The 27,112-nt window shown below is 36.6% G+C and overlaps 1 protein-coding gene and 1 long non-coding RNA gene across 2 annotated transcripts; both read left to right on the top strand.

Annotated features, from left to right (window-relative positions):
- Positions 1 to 1,087: 1,087 nt before the first annotated feature.
- Positions 1,088 to 24,938, top strand: LOC140164766 (nucleolar complex protein 3 homolog). Its single transcript, XM_072188138.1, is given in 19 exon segments — positions 1,088 to 1,206; positions 6,812 to 7,062; positions 7,844 to 8,008; positions 8,356 to 8,486; positions 8,489 to 8,560; positions 8,900 to 9,033; positions 9,640 to 9,801; positions 10,572 to 10,665; positions 11,037 to 11,251; positions 12,550 to 12,678; positions 14,090 to 14,215; positions 15,611 to 15,691; positions 16,371 to 16,544; positions 16,986 to 17,121; positions 18,068 to 18,249; positions 19,815 to 19,943; positions 20,748 to 20,845; positions 22,090 to 22,189; positions 23,163 to 24,938. Coding segments are annotated over 19 exon segments (2,697 nt in total). The 5' UTR covers positions 1,088 to 1,194; the 3' UTR covers positions 23,469 to 24,938.
- Positions 24,939 to 24,944: 6 nt separating this feature from the next.
- Positions 24,945 to 27,112, top strand: LOC140159002 (uncharacterized). Its single transcript, XR_011859843.1, has 2 exons — positions 24,945 to 25,693; positions 27,078 to 27,112. It is a non-coding gene; the product is annotated as an uncharacterized lncRNA (long non-coding RNA).

The raw sequence follows: 27,112 nt of genomic DNA, 5'->3' as shown, positions 1-27,112 counted from the left end.
GTCGTTCAAGGAGTTAAATGAAGGACTCGTGTTATAAACAACTTTATTTTTTTACACTTTGCTGGGCCTGAATGGGACTTTAACTTATTAACTACATTGTACATCATACACAACAATCTGTGGAATTTGCGTTTGCTGGCGCGAAAGTTAAACTCAATCACTCAGGTGCATGGACTTACGTTTAGCACGTCCATGTTTGTGCTTGCGGTTAAATTGGATTGATAAACAAGTATGCTTAACTGAACCCAAAGTACATAGGCCTATAGTCGGATTTTTTACTCGGGCTTTCGCTATATCAATAAACTGGTAGATTCTAAAATCAGAATTGTATTGAAATGAGCCATTATAATTATGCAAGATATGGTGCATTCAATAACTTTTATTGTCACTAATTATATAAACTCTTTTTCGCCCCCCCCCTTTTTTTCCCAAAAATTTCAGGGCCCACCACCTTTTGACATGAAAATTATGGGTCAACCCCATAGAAACGCATATAAACTCAATTTTCCCGGGTAAATTGAAATTGTGGTCAATTTTTTCAGCCCCGTGCACCCTTTAAATCCCTTTAGAGGGTCAAAACTTTTAAGAGCCCGCTTTTTGCATCAGGCCCCAATACTTTGATTGAACACTTTGATTTCAATAAACATCAGTATAATTTTGAGTTCAACATGTTCAACGGAATGCGTTCATCGTGATTAATAATAACATTTTTATAGGCTATCAAAATTTAACTATAAACCTCGGAATGGACCGAAGTCTTGTCAATAGAGGGCTTGTCGTGAAAAAACATGATCTTAATTGCAAAATATTATGACTTATATGGCTTACTATATGTTGTCTTATTCTAGAAACTGTATAATTTTCCCAGATTATAAATATTTTATGTTTGTTTTTGACTGAATTTACAGAAAATGTTTATCTTTATAATAAATGATATAGGGTTAATTTATGGTCTGAAAGGCAAAAACTTTAGTGTTGTCAATCATTTTGTGTTACCATTTAACATTTCAAGTGTTTTATTTCATAAGTCTACTGAACCCGGAAGTTTAAATCGGCTATCGATTAATTGATTGGGTCAAAGGTTGAAAAGAAAACACATGTGTCGTCAAAGTAAAAAGCTGAATGAACTGAGGATAAGCTTAATTTTCTTGTGAACTTTTAATAGCTTTGTACTTTGAACAAGTCCATCTTAAAATGGGCAAAAAGGTAAAGTATAAATGCATTTTATTGTCTTCTTCATAATTTACGGATTTGAAGTCACCAACTACCCGTAAAACACAAAAAAATGTTTTTTTTCGAGATAAGCATGATAAGCTTACCTGCATCATGTGCATGCTGCATGCACTAGACTAGTCACTATAGACGAATCCAAGTAGCCAAGTCATGGTCAGGATTTGGTCGGACATCTTTGGGTAGCCGCTAGCACCAACCTGGTGTTTTGAGCGTCCAATTGTGCAAATAAAAGCCGCCTAACACCTAGAGAATATCCCGGAGAAGATGCATGGACTAAATGTCGCGGAAGGTGTAAAACAGGTGATGGAATGCAGTTTAAAATTTCCGCCAAGGCCAAATCATTTCACATTTTGAGTGCATTGTAGCCGACGGCTACCCAACTAAAGGCTGCTAGTCAGGTGTAGGAATGCGTGTACATTTGGATTCGTCTATAGTCAAATGCAGCAAACCTTTGACGAGCGCGACTACCGTGATGTTGCAAATTCGGCGCTAACAACGCGTACGGCGCACAGTTCATTCATAAATTTTCACTCGGCAACAACATATCACCTTAGCAGCCAATCAGAGACAAGTGCGTGCAACGCAGTAAATATGCGATGTATCCTTACAATACATAGCTAATACATTCAATACGCACTCGTCAAAGGTTTACTGCATTTTAGTATAGTGTCTAGCATGTCTAGTGACTAGTGCAGGTCCAAGATTGCAAGAAGTAATTGAGTGTCGACACTCGACAGCCTCTAAATAATTATTTTTTTCCTGAAATTATTAATCACACATTGTCCTAATACTCCGTTTGTGAGCGATGGGCCGGGCGATTGGTATTCCTTCCTTCCTTCCTTCCTTAAAAGTGCAATGCTCACATGAGTGAGAACAGGCGCACCGCGTGGTGTGCATGGGCGGAACAATAAACGTAGCATGAAACTGAAGACAGGTGCAAAATATATACGCGAGTAAAAACTAGGCTGGTGATGAGACTACTTCAGTGGAGAATCCCTCAACATGGTCTTAAAGCTGTCGAGAGATTGGTAGTTTGCTGGATCCACTGGGAGCTTGTTCCAATCCCGGATGGTGCGTGGGAAGAATGAATTAGCAAACACTGAATATTTCACCAATATAAGTTGGTATGAAAGCCTGAAGGTGAATTCAAATTTGCCATCAAACTGCATCATTTTATATATCAAATATAAATTAAAGCTCTTTACTTTTTCCTGAGTAAAGAAAGCCATAACTGAAAACCGTTTTGTCATAAATTTCCGTAGCATCTTCATCTTCATTGTGTTTACACACGGCTACAGAACATTTTGGTTCCATGACGCCGTGGGGTGCAGACGAGCAAATTAAAAGGGACGCTTTAAATTTCTTCAAGGTTGGTTGCGTTGTAGAAACAAGGGGTAGTCTATTCCAATCACGAATAGTTCTAGGAAGGAAGGAGTTCTGATATCTGACAGTTCTTGTTTCAATAACTTTATATATGCATCTGCGGTGAAGTGCCTACTCACTACTGGAATGATTGGTATCCCTCTGCCTAAGTTTGGTGAAAGTGTTGGGAGACTCCATTGTGGACGAAGTAAAATTGACATAGTCTGGCAGTTTTTCTTCTCTCTGCCAAACTTTCCCGCTCCAGCTCTTGAATCATTTTCGTCGCCAACAACAAATCTAGCAGCTCTTCTTTGGACTCTTTCTAACATCTGAATATATTTAGACTGGTATGGGTCGGTGACTGCCGCCGCATATTCGAGGTGAGGTTGAACCAACGCCTTGTATGCTTTAGCTTTGGTTTCTTTGCTGCACTGGTAGATATTTCTTTGAAGAAGCCCGAGAATTTTGTTGGCCTTGCTATTAACGGTCGCGGTGCACCGGTAATTTGAGTTCCAGGTGAGGTCTTCAGCTATGGTGACGCCAAGATATTTGTGTTCTTGAACTTGAGCAAGGGTTTCACCGAGCATGGTATATTCATGGTGAGATTTGGTCCTCTTTAACCCAACAGACATGGTGTTGCACTTTTTGGGGTTGAAGGTCATCTGCCACTTGGATGCCCATTGACACACATGATTTAGGTCCTGCTGAAGCTTGACACTATCCTGTCAAAGATGTAGCAAAGTTACGTCTTGTAAAAAATTGACTTACATCAAAAATATTCAGCCAATTTTTAATGCATCAATTAAAGCCATGTGTGATTTGCTTCACACCGACGCCCTCAATTTTACATGGATTTCTACTTTTTGCATAATTATAATGCCTAGTGGTGTACTAAAATACCATGTAAAAGACTAAGCCTGAAGTGCTTTAATAACAGTAAAATTTAACTTTTTATATTAAAACCGGTCGACCCGGTTTTATTCAGTTCATCGATCGACTGCTTGCTAACATCTCCCATGAATGTCAGCTTATGTGTACACACGTTGAGCGCGATGCTCCGTGCAGTAATACATATTATGATCAACGAGCGTAGTACACGCATTGTAGGCACTGGAATGAAATCGCAATTTTCTTCGTTATAAGGTACGGTACCTCATTTGTTTGGCTCAAAATTAAAAGAGGATAATGTGATCAGTGAAAACAAACATTTAAATAGGAATTTATTCTTTATGCAAATCACACATTTATATTGCTTTAAAAAATAAAACAGCATAGTCTCATGATAGTGCAGATTTTCTATGTGGAACTGCTGTCAAAATCCCTCTAAAATTCCATGTGTGATTGTCTCATCACCAAAAAAAATCATATATTTGGGTCAAATGAGGTATAGACAAAATATTTATGTAGGTTTGGCCTTGACCAATCTTTTCTTTTGATATATGTAAATATGTATTGTGTTTGGGCCCCGGGTTTAGGCCAATTTGGCTGACTAGCAAATGTGTTAACTAAGGTTTGTCTCTCATACCTACAATAACCGATCGCTAGATCGTTCAGTGATGAGTGTACAAACTCAGATGTAGAGATGTATTCAATTCCATTTAAATCAATAGGGCAAGATGGCCGAGCAGTTAAGGCGTTGCGCTGTCGGCCGGGAGATACGATCGGCGAGGGTTCGAGCCGTGGGCTTGCCTTAGGTGAAAATTCTCTTCCCTCCCAAAAAGTTCCTATATGGTCAGAAATCCAATAATTAAGTCCATGTTTCATCACAGAATTTAATTGTAGAATTTCTTCTCGCCCCCATACAGTACCCCGGTACTGCTTAGCATGTGTAGATATAGGTCCAGTGTATGTGCGACGTCCATGATTCGGAAGTCACGTAAAGCCGTTGGTCCCGTGTACAGGAAGAGTCAAACCCTGTGCACGTTAAAGTGTCAGAGCTATTCGAAAAGAGAAAGGGGACCATCCCCGGTTCTGATATCTGCAATCAATCCTAGGTTTCAGGATCTGAGCATGCTCAGATCGTATAATAAACGTACCATATTTCGTCAAATAAACGCCCCCGGGGGCATTACATTTTCCCAAGGGGGGGTGTTTATTCAAGGTCAATTTTAGAACGAAAAAAAATGCTAAAATGATGAAATATGAACTAGAAACACTGACTTCTGGCTCACTTCCGGGTTTCCAATCCAGATTTTCGCCAATTATTGACGCTATTACCGACCATGTGGGGAACTTGGTAAGCTTACTACACAAGATGGCATGGAAATATCGGCATTTTTGAAACATCTCGGTTGAAAAAAGTGGTGGGGGCGTTTATTTGAGGGGGGCGACTGTTTGACGAAATACGGTATATGAATGGAAACGCTGTGGTATCTCATGTCATGTAAGTGATATGCTTAGTCTGAGTTGCTTGGCCTATCTCGAACAAAATCGGCATGCGTAGCCTTTGAAGAAAGAGTGAATTCGCCGTACTATCACGGCAATTTTTGACACGAAGATACAGGGATGATGATGCTGTGCCTGAGATCATGACCATGCTAGTATGTCTATGATGCTACAACATGACAATGCTCTATCTCTGATCTGAAATAACAGGTTTACATTAACAATCTGAAATTTTCTTACTATATTTCAGCTAGAGAGTCATGTGTCTAAAACAGTGGGGCAAAATAGTGGGAATTCCTTTAACAAGCTACATCCAACGCACCAACATTTCTCTCACTACGATATTTAATTGCTGAGAAAACTTAGAGAGCAACTTTAGTCTTTTATACGTTTCTTTGTGTAACCTTAAAATGCTTAAAACACAGGTGTCTAGATGGAAACCTTATCAGTTTTCTGGCCTACTAAAATTAGCCATGATGTAATGCATCTTTAAATTGGTCTGGCTTGTGATTGGTAGCCCAGATCTTATGATGAATTAAATCCTCCAGGCATGATGTGCCATTAGGCCAATGGAACTCGATTATTAGTTTCCGATTGGATGTTTGAAAAAAAGGATGAGGTCGCTATTTCATTATTCATTATTCGGTCTCTTTTCATTATAATAAATAATAATAATAAATAAAATTTATAAAGCGCCTTATAATGTAAAAACAAACTCAAAGCGCTGAACAAGCTTAAAAACCATTAAAATATACCATAGATTTACAACATATTAAACAAAATTAAAAGTTAACTACAAGATTAAAATGCACTTAATTTACACTTAAATAGATTTACCAATGAAACATGTTAAGAATCATTAAAAGTCAATAATATACAAATTATTCATGAACAACTTTAAAAAACATACAATTGCAGAAATATTAGCACGGAGAAATCACACAGCGATGCAATCGCAATAGCAGCGCCAAAAGTATGGCAACAAAATCAATGATTTTATGAACAGCTTTCTCCAAATTTAGGTACCCCACCAGTACCAAAGTATATATTGTAGATGAAAGATCATTTCAAAACAGGTATTAATGCTTAGATCATCATTACAGACATTTTGCAACAGATTGAGAAAAGATTTGAATTTGTTTTTATTAAAATGAAAAGAAATTTGCCATTTTTGTAATCACTAGAAACATGATGAGGTAATCCGTAAATTTCCATTATTTACCACATCCTCTACCCCTACAACTAAGAAAAACTGCTGATTATGATCAGCAAGGGTTGTCAGACATTTGGAGAATTTCAATTTTGGTTATTTCCATCTCAATTTTCAGATAATTGACTGTTTTATAAAAAATAATGAAAGTTTTGGTCAAATTGAAAAGGTGATGCGGGCGGTCAATAGGAAACTAACAATCGAGTTCCATTAGCCTTATACCCGGCAAATGATACCAGTCAGTAGTGACTCTCACTTGGTGCATGGACTAAATGTCTCATACTTTTATGGGTACTATCCATGATGCTTGTGGTTAAGATTGGATAGATGGCGAGGGTGAATGACATTGTGTGTTAGGGACAAACTCCCTGAGCGAAAGTCCTGCTCCAAATTTGAAGTCCAATAGTCGATATTTTACTTGGCTTTTCACAATCAATAAAAATCTTTGAAAAGAAAATAATCTTGTAATTCAGCAGTATAAACACCCACACTATTTTATTGCTTCAAGTTCACCAAATTTATCATTCTGAGCTAATGCTGTACTACACTGTAGCTCATATTTGACGATTTAATTTTAATAATTGTTTTAAAATCACATGGTTTATATGTAATTTATTGCAGAACAAAAAAAACACTAGCGGCAAGCAAAGCAAAGTGAGTCAGGTGAAACGGCTCAACATTAAGAGCAACAAACGTGGAGGTCGCTCGGGTCAACAGCAGCTTGGTATCAAACATGGCAAGGTGAAAAAGACAGTGAAACAAACGCTGAAAAAAACAGGAGCAGCCAGTGGAGCAGTGTCAAAATCCGGGAGCAAATGGACTGGTGCTCGGTTTGCGTTTGAAGCAGCCAAGAAAGCTGGATTTGTGCATGGGTAGTGTATAGTTTCTTTTAAACCATTACTTCAATTTTGTGGAAAATTATCTTGATTCATTATCAATATTTTGGGATCACATGTTGTATAACTAAGCTTCTAAAAGAGATTGCAACTGTAAAATGCACATATGGCATATAATAAACATAAACATGGCATATAATAAGTGCTCAGTAACTTTTTGAACTCCTGTACCTTGAGCATGTTTTATGATTTGATAATTTGGGCTCTTTATAACATGTGATATTGATTAATTCATTTCACATTTAGGGATGTAACTAGGGATATTATTGCAGACAGATGATATCTCTGTGTAAGATTCTTGTAACTAAATTTGTCTTCTGTGATTGTATTCCATACATGTATTTCTTTGCATCTATCGAAATTGTTATCCTTTAGTTGATAAGAATTCTGCAATCTCATGGTCAAACACCACTTGGATAAAATCTATACTCATTAATATACAGGCATGTAATATTTCCCGTGTTACCTACGTAGTCATAACACACGCATCTGCATAACATGACTCGCGCGATATCCTAAGATTCGCACGCACCCTTCACGCATGGCTGCACTTAAAAAGCAAGGCAGAAACTGGCATACATTTTAGTAAGATATCAAACTAAATTCCTTCAGCAAAGTTTACAAACAAGTCGGAAGATAATAAAATTCATGTTCACTAAACGATAAAATTGTTACCCCCTGTTTGTTCTTTGGCCGTAGATATTTTCCTGTATTTCGTGAATAAACAGGGGGTAACTAATATTATTCCAATTGTTAGGTCTAAAAAGGAAGCAAAAAGTGAAGAGGATGAAAAAGAGGAAGAAGACGAAATTCTACCGAGTGAGGAAGAGGAAGAAGGGGATGTAGCAGAAGATTTTGGGGATGAAGATTTGGAATACATCCGACGCAGTGGTGCCAAGTTTCTCTCTGGTGTGGAAGAAAGGTAGGTCCATGTGGAAAATATTTACCTGTACTGGGTAAATATTACAATAGATTAGAAAATAATGATCAGATTTGAGGTTTTTGGGAGAGGGCACTCAAGTATGATAGTGCATGTATCCATGATAATTTGGTTTTCATGATATACTGTATGGTTTCTTTGCACCGGTATGTCACCAAAACAAGAAAGCAGGTTTTGGGCCAAACAATTATCCTCTGGGGTGTTAAGGATAACCAAACAAACATGACTGATTAAAGTGTCTCCCATACATTGTGAAATGCAGCTATTTAAAATGAAATATATGATTTTAAATACCACCTTTTGTACAAAATGTACATTCTGTTTTGCAGTGAACCTCAAGATTTGCCCAAATCAAGGAAGAACAAACACAAAGAGAATGTGCCTGCTCCATTTGAGAGGGCACCACGTCAGCTTGATGTAGACCCCAGACTCAAGATGAAAGCTCTGCTACCTATTAAGCATCCGAGGGCCTTGAGTACAGATGGGAAGAAAAGCGCAAGTATGAAGAGGATGAGGATGCAGAGGAGAAAGATGGTTGGTATTATTTAGGTTGATTCAAACCATTATTGTGTGTATGTTTTAATGCTAGTGTTATTTTATGTAATGAAAATCCTTCTGGCATTTGTGTATTAGGGGTCTAATTAGGGTGAAAACATTAGAAATATAATGATTCAATCAGCCAGTCAGAATTTGTTTCAGGAAGATGAGGATGTGGAGGAGAGTTTTTAGGGAACCACTTCAGTGTTTATGCAGTACACAAAAGTGCAGAAGTTCTGTGGTAACCATTACAATTTTCATCTATTTCTGAAAGGAAAGTTTGGGTAATATGTTTAGCAACAACTTTTTTCATATTTTGTTAATTTTTCATTGCAGAAAAGCAAAAAACAGAATCACTTCCCACGTTTACCACAGAGGAGTTACTTGCTAATCGAAGGGAAAGATTGATGAAGAAGAAACAGAGAATAGCCACTCTAGCCAATGCTATTCAAATGGATCCAGATAAAAATGTGAGTGATTACTGTGAATTAATATGAGATATGAAAGAAGGAAATGTATCAGATATTTTATAGTTAGCATTTAATGGAAGGGAGTGAAGACACATTGAATATCAATCGGACATTGGTTTTAGTTCAGGGCATAATTGTTTGTGTAATGCTGGTTTCATACTACGATGCCGTTTGCCACTGAGCGGCGTGGCGCACACGCATTGCAGAAAAACATACACAATCAAGGCTTGTTGTCATTGGTTGATACGTCATGCCGTGGCAGGAAAGTCTGACAGGGGCATGGTTCAGTTGCTGAGGAAGACATTAATCCTAACACTGAACACTGCCTTTTGCTATCGGAAGTTAAAGAAGAAACGAAAAAGGAGAGAAGATGAACAAAGAAGTCACTTGGTACCCCCAGGATTCGATCCTTAGACACCTCGAGCCCTCAAGCACACGATCACCGACCGGTAGCCACAGGAGTTGCGCAAGCCTGACCAGCGATTCCCTGAGCACTTATCACTTGCGTCATTGCATCACATGGGATTCATGCATGCGCATCGGTGTGACTTCGCTGAAGTTAATGAGTAACAATTTTTGCCATATATTTCCTACTTTAATATGCAGATATTCAAAATGAAAGAGTTAATAGCTATGTTGAGAGAGAATGATCCTGACCTGAGATTGACCTTGCGTAAATTGGTCATGGTGACCTTGTGTGAACTCTTCAAGGACATCGCACCTGGATACAGAATACGAGAAGAGGAGGAGGCAGAAAAAGACATACAGGTAGGTGCAGCCGGTCTCCTTCCAAAGCAAGGGTTGATATATAGAGTGCAATTGGATTTGATTCATTTTTTTGGCACCACAACAAATTGTGTTGGGCTTATGTTATGGTGCAGATGGGTTGGCTGTCCGGTTAGTTGAGTGGCTGAGCGGACAGAAGCAAAATCATTAATCCACTCTGCAGCCTACACACAATAATACCTGAATAACTTCATTATCATGTCTTCAGAATTCTCTATACTTTTGAACATGTTTTAAAAATGAATTAAATCATGTATCTGTTGATTGAATGCCTCCTGATAAGTTTTCCACCCTGTAACCTCTTCATAGAGTGCATAGTTCATATACTTTACATGCGCAAGTCACCTTGTATAACGGTATGTAGCAACCATAAAATATAGTCTCTTTTTGCGATTCGTATGTGTGTTTTTTTGTTTTTTTAATTTTTGTAACCTGTGCCATCTCTGATCAATCAGTGACAATGTGCAGAGTGCAGATAATCCATCAAAACAATCATTGTGAGGATGGAACTCTCTATTAAAGTGAGTGAATTCCACACATTTGCAGCAGTGATATGGAATGCCCTGTCACCTGCAACAGTATTAGTGATCTTGGGAAGTGTAATATGGGTGGGCAGAGGAGGGCAAACTTTAAGATGAAAATGTGAATGATAAAATAGTCAGAGTACTGAAGACTTTGGCTTTGTACGGATTTGAAGATATACATGTTGATCTTGAAATCATGATTATTTTCTTGCTCTCTCTCTCTTTCAGTACAAAAAAGAAACTAAAGCCAGACGTACTTACGAGACATTTTTGCTGAAACAGTACAGACGTTATCTAGAATTTCTGGAACAAACCATAAATGGTAGGTTGTAGTAAAAAAAAAAAGCATGTGAATTGTGTCCTTTAAAGAAAATTAAATGAAGGTAACAAAGCTATACTTTGAATGGATAATATTCAATTAAAATAGTTTGAGGGAAAATGACTTACGGACAGATAAGCATGCTCAATTATATTTTTGTTTTGATGGGGCAAAATACTTCTATGTTAAAAGCCAATGCCACAGTGACAGAATGCTGCTGTGTGTATGATTGCTTGTGATAAGCACACACTCACACCTATATAGGGCATGCAGTTGACATTGTGTGAATCACAGGCAGTCATACACAGCAGCTACCATAGATAAAGTTGTCTACCGCTGAATCATCAAAGTTAACCTTTATTTCCCAATTTTAGAGATAAGGAAGACCAAGAATCAAGAAAGAAGAGACAGACAAAAGGAAGAACAGACTGCCTCAAGTAGCCTGGAGATTCCACGGGAGGCTAAGACTGCCCTAGCAGAGGTTGCCACACAATGCATGTGTAGTCTCCTTAACAATCTGTTCCATTTCAATTATAGAACTAACATCATATCAGTGGTTGCGTCACTAATGATCAACAAGAATGAAACTGTAAGTTCTTTATGATATATCTTCCATGCATATTAGCTGCATTTCTTTCAAATAATTTGTAGCCATCATGGAACATATCCACTGCATACATGTAGCCCACAACGTAAGAGGCAGTCTACTCGATAGTGTTATTGGTTATCCAGGAGCGGATAATTTGTGTTCTGTGATGATGCAAATTGGTTGAAACACTTGTAGTTGGTATGTTATGCACCAAAAATATTCTCATGTCCAGATACCGCTACTTTTCCACACTGCCATAAAACTTTAAAAACTTCTCAAATGCATTTTCAGCCAATCAGGTGTGATGGACAGAGCATGGACAAATTTGAATTGTCAGATACTTGATGCAACCTGCAATCCTGGCGAAAAATGTTGCCATACCAGATCGTTAATTGACCAACATCCTTCCCTGCTTCCATGTTGCAATGTTGATTTGGACAAAATCGTCATCATTTCTACATTACGATCTCCCAACATTGAAAAAATGGGGGTGGGGAAGGGGAGAGTGTAAGCTGAATGTGCATTTGCAACTATTATACAAAGATAGTGCGGAACTATCATATATTTAGCTCTGATTGTGTGCTTTTAACACCAGAATGTGCTGGTGTAGCAACGAATTTCTGCCAGGATTTTGGCATAGAATATAGTGTGCCATAACCAGGGGCCAACCCGTGGTCAGCACACATATTATATTCAGTCTGTTAATTAGAGTGCTGTGGCAAACAATATCTTGGATTCACACTGAATTTGTGTGAACTGATTCAGCAGTATACAACCATTGCGTAGCATAATATATCATTTTGAAACTGACACTTAATTTTATTTTGTATATTTCTACAATTATATCTGATGTATTGGGGCTAAAAAATGCAGAATTCTTTCAAATTTTCATTCTGCTAGATTGCAGAAACCATCTCTCCCATCAAAACATGAATTCCTGGCTCGACAGGGAAGTAAATAAAAAAACTACGAAATGTACCATCTCCATAAAGGTTTCATCTTTCTTGTACACTAATAAAATGAATGATTTAAATTTCTCAATTTTTTGTAGTATGTTAAACAGTTTAATTATAATACATCTATAGCACCAAATACAGTCTTTCAAAAGTAGTAATTTAATGATGAGAAATGTTTTTTAACCCAAATCTCCACAAACATACTAAATTGGGGCCAGTGAAAAATTTCACTGACTGTCCAGGATTTGAACCTGGGACCTTCAGATCACCAGACCACCTATCAATTGAACTAATGAATCAGGTATCTGCTATCTAATATGTCACTGTTTCCTTGAAATACAGGTATCAGATCAGTGTTGCCAGTGCATGAAGCAGTTATTCCGAGAGGATTTCTATGGCGAGGCAGCTGTAGATGCTGTGAGGTTCATAACGAGACTGGCCAAAGCTAAGCACTATAACATAGCACCTAAGGTGAGTAATCAGATAACACTAAGATATTAAGCTATTCCAGAGACGAGGGGTAACAATGAAAAATGCCCTGTCACCAGGTTGCCTATGGGATCTAGGAAATCAATTGATTCTACAGTGACTTTAAATATAGTGTACATGCAGTCCTGGCTGCTATCTTGCGAAGGCGATATGACAGTTTCTTTGCTCTGAAATACTTGGCATGGAAAGTGTAGGCCAAAAGAGTTGCTGTTTATTTGCTTGTGCTCATCTTGACGGACTAACCTAAATTGTGAAATTAGAAGAAAAGTAGTTACAAAAGATTTACCAATGCAAATCTTGTGAAATGTCATGGAAGTATTTGTTATTTACTCTTTAGATTTTTGGATATTTTTAAAGACTCTTGAGACAATCAGAATATATAATTCACAGTTTTGAACAAATTTGAAACATGAATTAAATATGATAAATTTTAAATATCTTAATTAATCTTTTAGGGTCAATTGAGAAAACTTTCATGGCATATATGCTTGGGTTCCCAGCATTTGCCAGGAAACACAAAAACGTTTTATTAGTTTGGGCAAAATGTTTTAGTAACATTCAATGTCGGGTTATGTAAAGGTCATGTAAATGTTTTTAAACCTTTTGAAGGAAAAACCACAACAACATTTGTTGTCAAAATGTTATTCTGAAATATATTTTGAAAAAGTTTCAGCAAAATATTTGGTCATAACATTATGTTTGATTCTATTACCCCCACGACCCATTATTCAAAATCACGCACTGTGATTTGTTGAAAGCAGCCATCACGTGACAGACCATTAATTAGCGATAAAGTGTCAAGGGCAACAAACTTTATGTTCTTCTATCATCACAGCGCACAGCAGAGCGCACACACACACCTGCTTATTTTAGGGAGAATGGAATGTCAGGGGTGTGTTATTGTACGTGCATACCTGCTTAAGGGAGAATGGAATGTTAGGTTGTGTTATTGGAATGTGCATACGCTTTGGCTACGCGTATGCTCTCCACCTTGAGGTAAACAACTTGAAATATTTGGGCAAAAAATTTGAGATATTTTCTCTTTAAATCACACTATTTTGTGGTAATAGAATAGAAATAAAGGGTGCAGCATTATCCTTTACGCATAAATAATGTGTCCTCGGCAGTAAAAGCGTTTCAATAATGGGTTGGCTGCGCCTCACCCATTATTTACGCTTTTACTGCCTCGACACATTATTTCGTAAAGGATCATGCATTACCCTTTATTTCTTAAATGTTTTGCAGCAAGATTTCAAAAATGTTTTTGAATGTCATTCAAACGTACTCAAACTTTCAACAAAAAAGAAAACAACAACAAAAAAAAGCCAGCTTATATTTATTGCAATATGTGGTATCATCTAAGAATTAACATTGCAGTTTGTCTCCTTTTCAGGTTCTAGAAACTTTCTTATCATTGAAGATCAAAGAGACCAATCTAAATAATCCTGATCTAGTCAAGAGGAAAGAACTGGAGGAAAAGAAAGACAAAATGAGGCGGCTATCTAGGTCACAGAGACGGGTGAGTCTTGGTTTCTTACTTTGCTGAAACAAATTCCATTTAAAATCCACACTGCCCTTGTGGAAGATTTTGGAAATATCTTCCAAAGAGGGAACATAAATTTCAAATGGAATGACCACGTTAGGCAGCTCCATTTGAAATTTTTACACCTTCTGAGAAAGATTCAACCTCAATTGTCCACTGAGTGAGGGCAAGTTTCAAATGGAGCTGCTAATGTGTTCATTCCATTTGAAATTCGTACTCCCCCTGTGGAAGATATTTCCAAAATCTTCCACCCCTGTGGAAGATATTTCCAAATTCTTTCACAGGAGTAGTGTGGATTTTAAATGGAATAGCCCAATATAAGTGGCTATGAGTTGGTTATCTAGAAAGACAAGCAGGCTGCATTTGTGCAGTCCTTGAAAATACTTGAAAGTCCTGGAATTAACAATTTTGAATTGAATATGGTTAAAGTCCTGAAATTTTTGATAAGTATTTTTTGCATCATCAGGGGCATACTAGAGTCACCGAGCTAGGGGGCAAAATTTCCAAATCATCCCGCTGACTTGTTACTTGAATTACTTTTACAATCCCATGCAAAAATGTGCAGTTTCCATGCTAAAATGGTCCAAAATGATGACATTTGCAACCTAAAATTGGGCTATAGAAAGATGCACATTACAAATTTTGGTAAATTTTTTTGCGGTATTTCAAGCTCCAGGCTGGTATACTTCTGTACATCATAAGTGCATTGGTGAACTTGTCCATGGTTACTGGTTGAAAATGAGACTCTGGTCATCAACTTTTGCTGTCAGCTTGGTGTATGAATCCTGAACAGGTGGCTGTTGGATAAACTACTCGCAGAATGAGTTATTCCAGTTGAAGTCCACATTACCTTAATCTTGCATGCAGGGAGTGTGACATTTAAATGGGGTTACCTGAAGGGGTGATTCCATTTGAAATCTACACCCCTATGTGGGAGACTAAGGTCATGTCTTCCATACAGGGGAGTATATGGATCAGCTGGAATAGCCAATTAGATGAGAATGGTTTGAGACTTTAAAGAAGAAAAAGAAAGATGGAGAGAATATATTACTGTGTAGATATGTAATCTGGATGAGATAACCATGAGATATAGAGTATTTGTTTGGTATCACCTTGTAGAACATGATGATGAGATAACCACAAGACAGAATTTGTATGGTTCTGCCTTGTAGAACATGATGATGATGATGACAATAATAATATTTTATATTCTTTCGGATCTGAAATGCAGGACACCAGTGTTAATGAATGCTGTGAATAAATTATGAAAATGTTTTCAAACATTTCATTTTCTAAAATGTATGACACCAGTGATAATGACTTCTATGAATAAATTGTGATAATATTTGAAAATGTTTGATTTTTTTCTAGTTCCAAAAGCGTATGGATAGACTAGATAAAGAGCTGCAAGCAACGGAAGCATCAGAAAATAAGAAAAGAACATTGAAAATGGTAAGTCACTCCAAAATAACTTTTCAATCATCCACACGGTTCCAATTAATTTCTTCCTCACATATTGATAGTCCTCTTGTATCATTGACATATTTTGATGTTCAAGCATGTGGATAATGATATTGAAAACTGATCATGTTTCAATGAGCCCACTTTCAAACTTGTTAGAAGCACTTTGAAGTGTCATTCAAATGGTCATATGTGGTGAGATCAAGCAAATTTGGTCTAAAGTTGGGCATATTCAATTTTCATTTTTCTACTTTGATGTATAAAGCATTTTCAAAGCTTACATATTGCATAAACCCCATTGAAATTATTCCAAAGATAAGAGCAGTTGAAGGGTTTCCAAAGCAATAGGAAAGATAAGAAATTATTTCCTTTATTTGACTATATCTCAATCAATATTTCTTACTTCCGGCTGATTTTGCTTGATTACATCACATATTTTGTTCCAATCAAGTCTATAGAGGAGGGGAAATTTCAGCTTGCATACAATACATTTCTATAAAGTAAAAGGTAACAGTCTATCTACTTGTTGCTTACATCTTTCTCTGAACAAAATGTGATGATCCCATTTTCTCTCTGTTGTCTGATCAAAGAAGTAGATTATATGAGTTTAAATGATTGAAATTTCAATGAAACGTTTACCATTTTGTTTAATTTTTTTTGAATAAAATAGCATACCGAAATCATCCAGGCCGTGTTTGCCACATACTTCCGCATTTTGAAGATGGAGAGTGGGTCCCGTCTCTTACCATCTGTGTTGGAAGGCTTAGCCAAGTTTGCACATCTCATCAATGTGGAGTTCTTTGATGATCTGGTCAAATCTTTGCATCATCTCATTGATACTGGGGTAGGTGAAACTGTAATGTATTTTATTTAATTAGCAACTGTTTCGAAATTAGACCCTCAATAGCGTTGTTATCGCCAGGCCTATTGTCGCCAAAGTTGTCGCCAATAAGAAGAAATAACATTTTTTCAACTGTCGACTGTTGACAAAATAGTAATTAATGATAATCGTGCGCTACCAATTATAAGTGAAAATCTATGCCATTTAAACGTGCTGTTGCAAGTAACAATTTTCTGCTTTGTGTTCTCTGTTAACCACACCAGTGTGGTTAGAAAGAGCATATTCACTCCCTGTGTTAATCTCTGGACCAAGTATGGCGTAACAAGATTGTAAACCAGGAAGAAAGATTGCAACTTCTCTTCTTGCAAGATAGTTTCTATAAGAATTGTGTTTTTTCTTTACATCCTGAAGTAACCTTTGCTTTTACATTTTTGCTTTGAACAGACACTAGGTCATCGTGAATCACTGCATTGTGTGTTGACAGCATTTCAAATTCTATCGGGACAGGGTGATGTGTTGAATACGGATCCTACCAAGTTTTACACTCATTTCTACGTGACTCTACTTCATGTCAACGCAGGTAAGATGGGACAGTGATAAAGTGGTTACACTAGGAGAGCTCAGATTACTCTATACTTGTGTTAACTTGTGTGGCTCTTGAAGGGTAAAAAGCTGTACGTGTGTTTGTGTCCATGCATCTGGCAGTGATTCTTAAGTAGATGTTTGATTGTGATCTGCCTGTAAAGCATCATGCAAATTGTGCACACTAAACACTACATGCATAAACTTTTGTAACTCTCATGCTATAAGATGCTAATTATTACATAAATGCACTCCTTTGTGGAAAATACCAGAGGTTCACCCAATGTGAATCAACACATGCCTGACATGCCATTATGGTAGATATTTGTAAGCATTACCCACAATGCTTTATTCTATAGTTTGATCAGCTCGTAATCGGCGGGCCTTATAACACCACAGATTAATATCAATATATTTCATTTTGAGAATTGCCATGTGATACTCCCCAGAAGCATCACAATTTATTAATTGAAGCCATATGCTTTGTCTACTTTCTTTAACACGCACAATATCGACCAGACAAGTCAACTATATCACTCTTAGCATGGGTCTACTTTTCGTTGTAGTAGTAAAAGCCTAACAATTCCCGCCGATTACAAGCTGATCAAAGTATAGTGTAAACTCTTTGCACATTGACCATGGTGTGATTACAGATGGTGGACAATTTTAAAATTTATCAACCTGGCCTTTAAGTCAGTGGCAGAGACTAAAGTCAGTGGCTGATGCATTCAACCAAACTTATGTAAAATATGTAGTTTATGATATTTCTCTGATTTGTTTTGAGCAATTTTGCAATCACCATTGACTAATTTAAAAAAAGTAATGCCATTGGAATCGGGCCCTGTATTGGTTTTGGCTATAAATAGTAAATGCTTGAAATTTAACCATTTATGTAAACATAGATCCAAGCCTAACAAGTGAAATTTGATTTGTTTGCCTTCTAGGTGTAAGTAGTGGAGATGTGTCAGTGATCCTGGAATGCTTAGAAGCCATGATTAATAAGCGTCATAAGCAAGTGTCAATACAGAGAGTGTTGGCATACCTCAAGCGACTATGTACACTATCATTACATTCTTTGCCCAGTGGATCACTGAGCTACTTGTGTACAATAAGGAATGTTATGAAGGTTAGTGCAGATCTATTGTCAATTGATGAATGGGGTAGAGTAAAATTGTTGGAATGGGAAACTGCAGACGATGAAAAGGAAAGAATTACTTTTTTTGCGGAATTATAAGAATGTGCAGACTGCTGATATTGTCACAAACCACTCACTGAAGTATCCTGCACCGGGATTTTCCCATGGTTTAAAGTGTTTCTTGTTATTATAACTGCTTTGCTTTTTTATGTGTACTTAAGACTTTTGGGTGCAGGTCACTCTTTTATTGTACTTTTTAAGATTTATTTTTGTAAATTTTCCTTGCGCATCGATTTTAATTTGTGTTTATGTAAAGCGCCTAGAGGCCTTTTTGGCATTGGGCGCTATATGAAACGCCTTATTATTATTATTATTCTCGAGCCACTTCCGGTCCTGCTGGGACTCAAACCCACAATCCCTGGCTCTATAACACTATAACGCACTTATACCTCCGTGACAATATGACATACTAAATAATGGATTAAACGCATGTGATTCAAAATCAATTATGATTTTAAAACAAAGCAATAATTATTATCATTCTTCTGTCAAAACCTTGTATGTGATTTTTGACTGTGATTTTTTTCCAATCATTAAATAGTCACACACTAGGTGATACGGCACATTCCCAAACTTGTGTGTGACCATTTAATTATTTTTAGAACAAGAAGAAACAAGACAGTTTTCCATGAGGTAGGAAAAATCGCATGTAAGGTTTGGACAGAACATCAATGATTTGTGACAATCTAATCAACAAGGACAAAAGAAATAATATTCAAAAATTTTTATACGATTAACAGTAATTGCACAGTAGCCAAGTGTACTCAGGCATGAGAATTTTCAGTTTAAAAACTGAATTCAGTTTTTTTTATAGTCAAAATTTCCGCAACTTTATTTAATTTCAGCCTGTTTTTGGTACTTTTTGCCCAATTTCACGCGCATTTTCAGTTTTTTCAGTTTTTTTTAGGAAAGTGCAGTCTCATGCTATAATGAAAGACAAAGATAAGAAGACTAGTTTGCATCTGACGTCACACTCAATCAAATTCTCTACGATCCTTGATTGGCTAATAGCGCGTATAAGGAAGGTCGATTCATCTGGCTGGTGCCGATCGGAGAAAAGGAATAGCAGTGAATGGCGAAAAATACGTACTCTTACCAGGCAAAAAGCAACTTTTCTAGGCATTGTGGACATGGTGCCTTCGCCAAAAAAAGTTTCCTGCTATCAAGACCTAACTTTTGAGATGGTTTGTATGTTAAAAGGTGCAAAATTAACAATAAGGCGCCCGGTTTTACCGCCGTGTTCAGCAACTTATATCATCACGACACTTGTAAACAAACCATGCTCGGAGTTTGATTGACAGATGACGTCAGACGCAAACTAGTCTTTTTATCTTTGTCTATCATTATAATGCTGATATCCTTACATCTTCAGTATACTTAGTCACCAAGTTTTGCTTGTATCTCAATTTCTTAATTGCCATCTGTTGTATGATTGGATCAGATCGACTGCCATTTTCAAAAAGTTAATGTACCCCTAATGACCTTGTTAATTACAGAGACACCCTAAGGGTGATGCACTACTGGACACAGAGAGCAGTGGAAGTGGTGTATTCATGCCAGAACTAGCACAACCTGAACACAGTCATGCACATAATACTGCACTGTGGGAGCTTCAAATACTCAAAGTAAGATAAAACAGAGTTTAATGAAGAAAAAAAAGGATTTTTTTTAATACTGTCTGATATTCCAAAGACTATACTGCTCTGTAAGATAGCTATATACTGTATTGATTGTAATAACATGTTAATGCCATAAAAAATTAGCATATTTATGTTTAAAAGAGGATAGTCTGATTTGCACCTTTGATGAATGACCTTGACCAATTTCACACAGTGACTGGCTGCACCAGTACTGTAGTTTTCACACACTGACCGGCTGCACCGGTAATGTGATATCCGACGGCACACCCGAATAAAAAATCAATTGTAATTGGAATGACCTTGTCTCCTACACCACCTAAAGAGTTTCAAGCCAGTATTTTAATCCCATGAAAGGTTGTCAAACCCAAACAAAACAAAACAATAACAAAAAACAAAGAGTTTTCCCCATGTTGCATATATGTGACACGATCAAGGGAAATGAGTCGGGATGTCGCTAATATTGATTTTGAGATATTGGCAAAGAAAGTATTTAAATTCTTTTGTTTTATTTTGTTTTCATCGATTGATAAATTGACGTAACTTCACAAAGAAAATTCGTATCAACATGGGGTTTTCAGTTTCTGAAAGCCCTAAATGTCCTCTTTAGAAACATGTGTAAAACTCATTTTCGACCAGGGCCGACATGTGACTCATTCCCCTTGATCATGTCACATATGTTTTTGTGCAGGATGCATGACCGTATAATCTACTTATCTTGCAACATGCTTTTTAATATGGATAGACACTCGTAATTAACAGATATCATATATGAATTATTATCTTACACAGAGACATTATCATCAAACTGTTAAGATGTATGCGGAGCATCTGAGTCGTGGATTCCCTTATACTGGAGCAGGTGCACTTGATGTGGAAATGGCACGCAGGTAAAGGATTGGCTGGTCTATGTTTGCTTGTCCACCATTGGGTTCAAGTTGTTGTCCAAATTCAATCTCTTAATAATTTCCCAGTAGTTGTTAACAACATCTTTTTGAATACTTGTCAATGTCAAATAAGGCCAAGTGAGAAGGATGCATTAAATATAGTTAGGGATAATTCACTGTAAGGGCATGATCACATCAGGCACTTTTGATGTAGGGACGTGGAGTCGACCCTACATCGAAACCACTTCCCTGTGTAGTGTGAACACAAAGTAAGTGGATTTGACCCTACATCAACAATGTGGATCGAAACTACCTGGTTGAGGTAGTTTCGACCCTAGGAGGTGGGTTAAATTTCGTAATGTGAAGCGCGATAATGTGGAGTCGATCCAGATCGACTCCACATATACCGAAGTGGCCGTGGTCGCACGGGCGAAATGGTGAACGTCAATGGAACAAATGACGAATGGCGTACACACAGCTAGGCTTAACGCCTACACGAACTGCGCTTTGCGTTTTGCGTGAATGGCGTGTGCTTTTGTGAATTCTGGCGTGCGTAAGTTGGAACTTTATTGACTCGCGCAGTAACAAAAAACGAATAATTCCCGCCTATTAAGAGCTGATCATAGTATAGGCCTATGGTTCTGTATTCGGCGTTTTAGCCGCCACAATGTTACCGCTAATCGCTTCTCTGGGACTAGTATGCTGCGTGGTAACAGCGCTTTACTTCCGGGTCGTTCTAACATCCAGGTATGTGGATTCGCTCCACTTACGTCATAACCCACTTTCGATGTAGATTAGCTTGGTAGTGTGAACACGAACTCAATGTGGATTCGATGTGGATCGACACCACTTCACTACCTAGGTACGAACCTACATTGTGTAATGTGAACACGCCCTTAGTGGTCAAACTTGATCTCAGTGTTCATTTACTTGATCACTTTTTGTTTAAATTTATTTAGCAAAATATACTGTAAAAAGCAAACAGTACTCCATTTTAATATTGTCCTTGTCCATATTGACAATTAATGTAAACATTTAAATGGACTATCTGCATTGGTATAGCAGTTCCCCAACTGTAGAATATTAATTTAAGATTGAAAGATTTGGAGTTATTTAGCTGCTCTGATGTCATGTGGGAAAGAGTCTTTTGATGTATAATACGGAAGAAAAATTAAATCTCTCCACAACAATTATTTTCATAACATCTTGATATTATTTACATGTGTTTTATTTTGTTTGTGTAATAGGACACCGCAGCACTTCCTTGAAGAATATGACACATCTGCCATGCAGTTTAACCCAGCATTGCCTCCAAAATCATCACAAGTTTCAAAGACGAAGGCCAAGGTTTGTATAAAAATCATACTGTGTGTTAATTGTGATGCATCAAAATACCACCATATGTAGAGCTGTTCAAAATCAAATTAAAACTTTTGTTGAAATTTAGAAAATATCTGCAGACTATACTTTGTTTGGCTTATAATTGGCAAAGACAATAATGTGGATTGATATAGAATCATTAAAATGGTGTACATGCAGTTGGACGCAGCCCCTATGCTCTTTGCATAATGCATGACTGGTGCATACGTCTATGAATTTATGCAAACGTAAGTTGGACTCTATTGACATGCACAGTAACAAAACCATATAATTTTCACCAATTATGAGCCATACAATGTATAGAATTCTCCAGTTGACTTATTGGAAGTAGGATGATTTGTGAGTTGAGTGAATAATCTATTAGAGAATAAACCAGAAGGACTGGTGAAGCACTGTAAATGATTCCAGTTTTGTTCAGGGAGTGGGTTAAAACTGACAATTTTGTTTTTTTGGATACCTCTCTATGAAAAACATCAATGTTATATTTTATACCTACTTCCTGTTTTGTTTCACATAAGGGGGGAGAGGGTTGGCCTTATTACAAAACTTATTGTGTTTATAGGGATTCTTTAATCATTTGATTTGTTACATGAACCAAATACTTGCAAGCCTATTTGTAATTAGTAACAATCAATTTTGGGTGTCAGCTTTAAAGAATAGCATTAAGGATTAGCTAAGCTATAGTTAGAAATTCATTGTGCTATTTTAGTTGCATTTGTCATGTTGCATCCATTTAATTGAATCTGAGTATAATTTGGTGGTACAAATTAAATTTTTTATAATTGTTTAAAATCAATTTATTATTTCTTGTTTTTTTCAAACGTATTTTTTATGGTTTTAAAGTTTTAGTTATTTGTCAACTATTTTCTTAAAATAATTGATAAAAAATAATTCAATTATGGAACTACTTTGCAATTTTGTTATTCTCCACTTGTTTCAGTTGCAAGTACGGTCTATGTCAGATGGACATTTTGTCCAAGAAGAATTCCAGAAAAAAGTCTCCAGCACTATGGAAACAGACACAGAAAACTGGATTGATATCAACTTTGCAGAACAAGCTCAGAAATCTAGCGAAATTGGAGAGGAAGACGACTTGTCAGTGCGAGATCCTGTGGTCAAGAAGACTGAGCCTATGAGAGTTGTTAAGAAAGTTGGCACAAAGAGGAAAGAAATGACAAAGTTGAGATCAAAAGTGAAGAAGTTTAAGGGTTCACCAAAGGGTATACTAAGGACAAATGGAAAATGATAATGCAGCAGTTTGTACATAAATGATGTACATGGAGAAGACAGACAGAACCTGTGGGCACAAATTGGACTCAGCTAACAGCACAACACTCTTATGAGATGTGTTATTATGAAATGAGATGGGATCAAAATGGTGTTCAGTCTCTTTTGTGTCTTGATTAGAAGAGTTTTAATATTGACGCTTCATTGCTCACCTGAAACTTTTTTGCCAGATCGACTAGCATCTTTAGCAGATGATGCCTGATGGTTCATTTAATTATGATGGCTTGGGAACTCTTGAACAACATCTTAGAAGACATTTTGATGTTGCTTTGCCCCCTTGAAAAATGATCCCATATTGGTTCCAACTCCAGTTCTTTGTTACAATTCAGTTTTGAATTCTTATGTGAATGGCTTTCAGAACTTTCTAAGAGTAATTCTTTTGCTCCCACACCAACATTTTAACCAGCAATCTTGTGTCATTTGCTTCTTTCTATACTGCACACAAAAAGTATCTTTACATTTATAACGAGCGATTTCGAAGAGACACTAAAACTTAGATGGGGAATTCTGTTTGCATATTTTGATACCTCATTTAGCACAATGTGACTTATTTCCCCAACTTACCCTAATTTGAATGAAAAAAAGAGATCATTTCAAAAATTTACATAAGACTTTTTCCTCGCCACATGCAGTTTGTAAACACAGTGCAATGATCGTTATCTGTAATGCTGTAAAAGCAACAAGAATCAGATGAGGTATCAAAATATGCAGCACTAAATTCTCCATCTACCAACCATTTTATTTTGTAATTTAATTTCAATGTTTTTAAGAAATCAAAGGGTAAAGACAATTTTTGTACCAGTATGTATATGACATGTGTTCAAATAAAAACTATAATCGGGTTATTACAATTACATATGAAAATGTTCACTTGAATACATTAGTATATTGGTTCAGCAATATGAAAATGAAAGTCCAATATTTAGGAGGGGGCCAAATCAGATACTCTGTACTTATATGTGACCAACAGAAGAAAGTGAATGGCTTGCTACTGGACATGAAACATGCTTGTTAGGTGCTTGGATCCAGGCAATAAACATGTTAAGTGCTTGTGACATGGCAAGGAATATATCTGGGATTTAAAAACAAGATTTTTGAGGGGAAAAAACTAGTAAACTGCATTTCCAAAACTGCAACCACTGAAGTGCAGAGCAGTAGGTTGATGACTTTGACAAAAGATTTTAATTGTTTTATAAAGAAATGCCATGAACAATGTATCCTAACTTGCTTTCACATTTTCTACAGCACTATACCACTAATAGGCCTGGGCGATATGTGGAAATACGACGAGTAACTATTTGTTTGCATGGCATCTGAAAAGACAGCATTAAAATCGCTGAACTTAATCAAGTTATATAGCCAAACAAGTACTTTTTAGGGTTTAATGCTTCAAAATGGTATATTTTCTCTCATTATATGGCATTTTTGGTGTAATTCTGTTGAATTTGCAACTTTTCAGATCGCAACAATTTCATTCAGTCGTAATTTCTCAATCATATGGATTTATTTCACACAACTTTGGTATCATACTGCAGCTAACAAAATATCAGTTATATTGCTTTTATTTAAGTGTGTTCAGAGTTACACCTATCCAGTCAAGTGGTAACTTTTATTAATTTTATGTAATTAAAGTTTGAGTTTTTGTCAAGCGATGTGAATACTTTCCTTCTATGATAGCTTTTTCAAATAACTTGGACCTTCAGTAAATTGAATGCATAATAGAAGCACATTACCACACTATTAAATGTTGATGTCAATATAATATCTAATATCAAAATAAAGTTACTAAGGCTAAAAAAAGAAACATTTGTTTTCCTGCAGGGTGTGCAAATTTTGGAGCAATTTTAATGCATTTTGTGTTTCCCCACCCCCCAAGAGATTTTTCTTTTACAGTTTGTTTACAAGCAATATGATATGAAGTCAATAAATCGTATGAAAATCCATCTACATTTTTCCAAAAAACTTTTTGTATCAAACCTTTTGGGTTGTCATTAAAAATTCGAGACATATTACAAATCCAGACGCCAAAAATAATAACCAAAAAACACATTTTGGATTTCAGGCCAAGAAACTTCTTTTTTTAGCCACAGTAGTACTGTTACTTTTACAATTCACACTCTTAGTTATCAAGACACTAAACAGAAATGCTGCACTCGTGTTTTGAAGTAATCATATTTTATTAAGGTTACACGAAGAAACGTATAAAAAGCGTATAAAAGGCGTATAAAGTTGTTCTCTAAAACGCGTTTTCTCAGCAATCAAATATCGTGAGTGAGTCAAATGTTGGTGCATGGATGTATCTTAACATTATTTTTGTGTGTTTATACAAATTTTTAGAATCCGTTTGAAAATCCTTCGTTTAAATCATTTTTACGCACCATATTCACAAGATCAAAAACACGTTCCATGCAGTTTTTTTCAAATTTTCGCTCCGTATAAAACCACGCCGAGTGATTGTTTTCTCCTTTTTTGTATTGCACTACAAATCGACCAAAGAAATAATGTTGCCATGGGGAAGAACAAAATACAGTACCGATTAAATTTTATTAGCCCGTTTTTGGGAACAATTTTCGAGAATCTTGTACCACAAAACACTGTTACGTTACATTATCGATATCTGGATAGTGGAACGTTAATTTTGATTTCTAACTGCCTACATTATTTCTCAAAAGTATGTCGATTCCTTTCCCATTTGAATTTCACTCCAAATTTAAGCTACTTTTGCAAAATCGAGGTTTTTCGCCATCGATACCTCCGACATTTACAGCGGTGATGAGATTGTTTATCATAAGAGCCTGGTATGCACTATTCCATAATAGTCAGTTTGAGATCAAAGCGATTTCACAGGTCACTCAGTAGCTCAATCGGTTAGCGCGCCGAACTAACGTTCGACTCTATAATACTATAGTTTTGAGCTGGAAAACTTTGGTACGTGTTCGAGTCCCTATGTGGTCCATTCCATCTATTTTATTTTATTTTTCTTTCACTTTGTTCTTTTTTCTTGTTCGTTTCTTTCTTCCTGACTGCAGCGATTGATTGTTTTTGCCCGGGTTTTTTTTTCATTATATAGGCCTAATTCAGGAATTTTTAGGCTATACTAGTCTAATAGGCGCGCCTATGAATATATTTTTACAAATTAGATTAACAAAATATTGGTTGTTGGTTTTGTTGTTGTAGTTATTGTTGTAGGCCTATATATTGCATAATCAGGGTATAAATAAGTATACTAGGCCTATTATAGCCTATAGAAGCATTGATTTATTTCACGACAGATTATCATCCAGGATAATTTTAAAAATTGAAAATTTAGAAAATCCAAAGGAAAATTGCCGAAAAAGCGGCTGCCCACAATCACCCCCCATCAGCCCATATGGTCCTATCATGGTCTCCCCTTCCCTATCCCTGCAACATATAGGATGACTCACGAGCAGCGGTTTGTCCGTGGCCCTAGTTCAGATTGATACACTATTGTACGCGTGAGTTCATTCTTTTCTGCATGGCTGTTTCCATTATTAACTTACGCCCCTCTGGAACCAAGCCTTGAAAATCAATTGCATTTAACCTTAAGAATATGAAAACATAATAAAGGTGATATCAAATACA

Source organism: Amphiura filiformis, chromosome 1, assembly GCF_039555335.1.
Source record: "Amphiura filiformis chromosome 1, Afil_fr2py, whole genome shotgun sequence".
Classification (NCBI taxonomy): domain Eukaryota; kingdom Metazoa; phylum Echinodermata; class Ophiuroidea; order Amphilepidida; family Amphiuridae; genus Amphiura; species Amphiura filiformis.
This window is presented reverse-complemented; position numbering and strand designations above follow the sequence as displayed.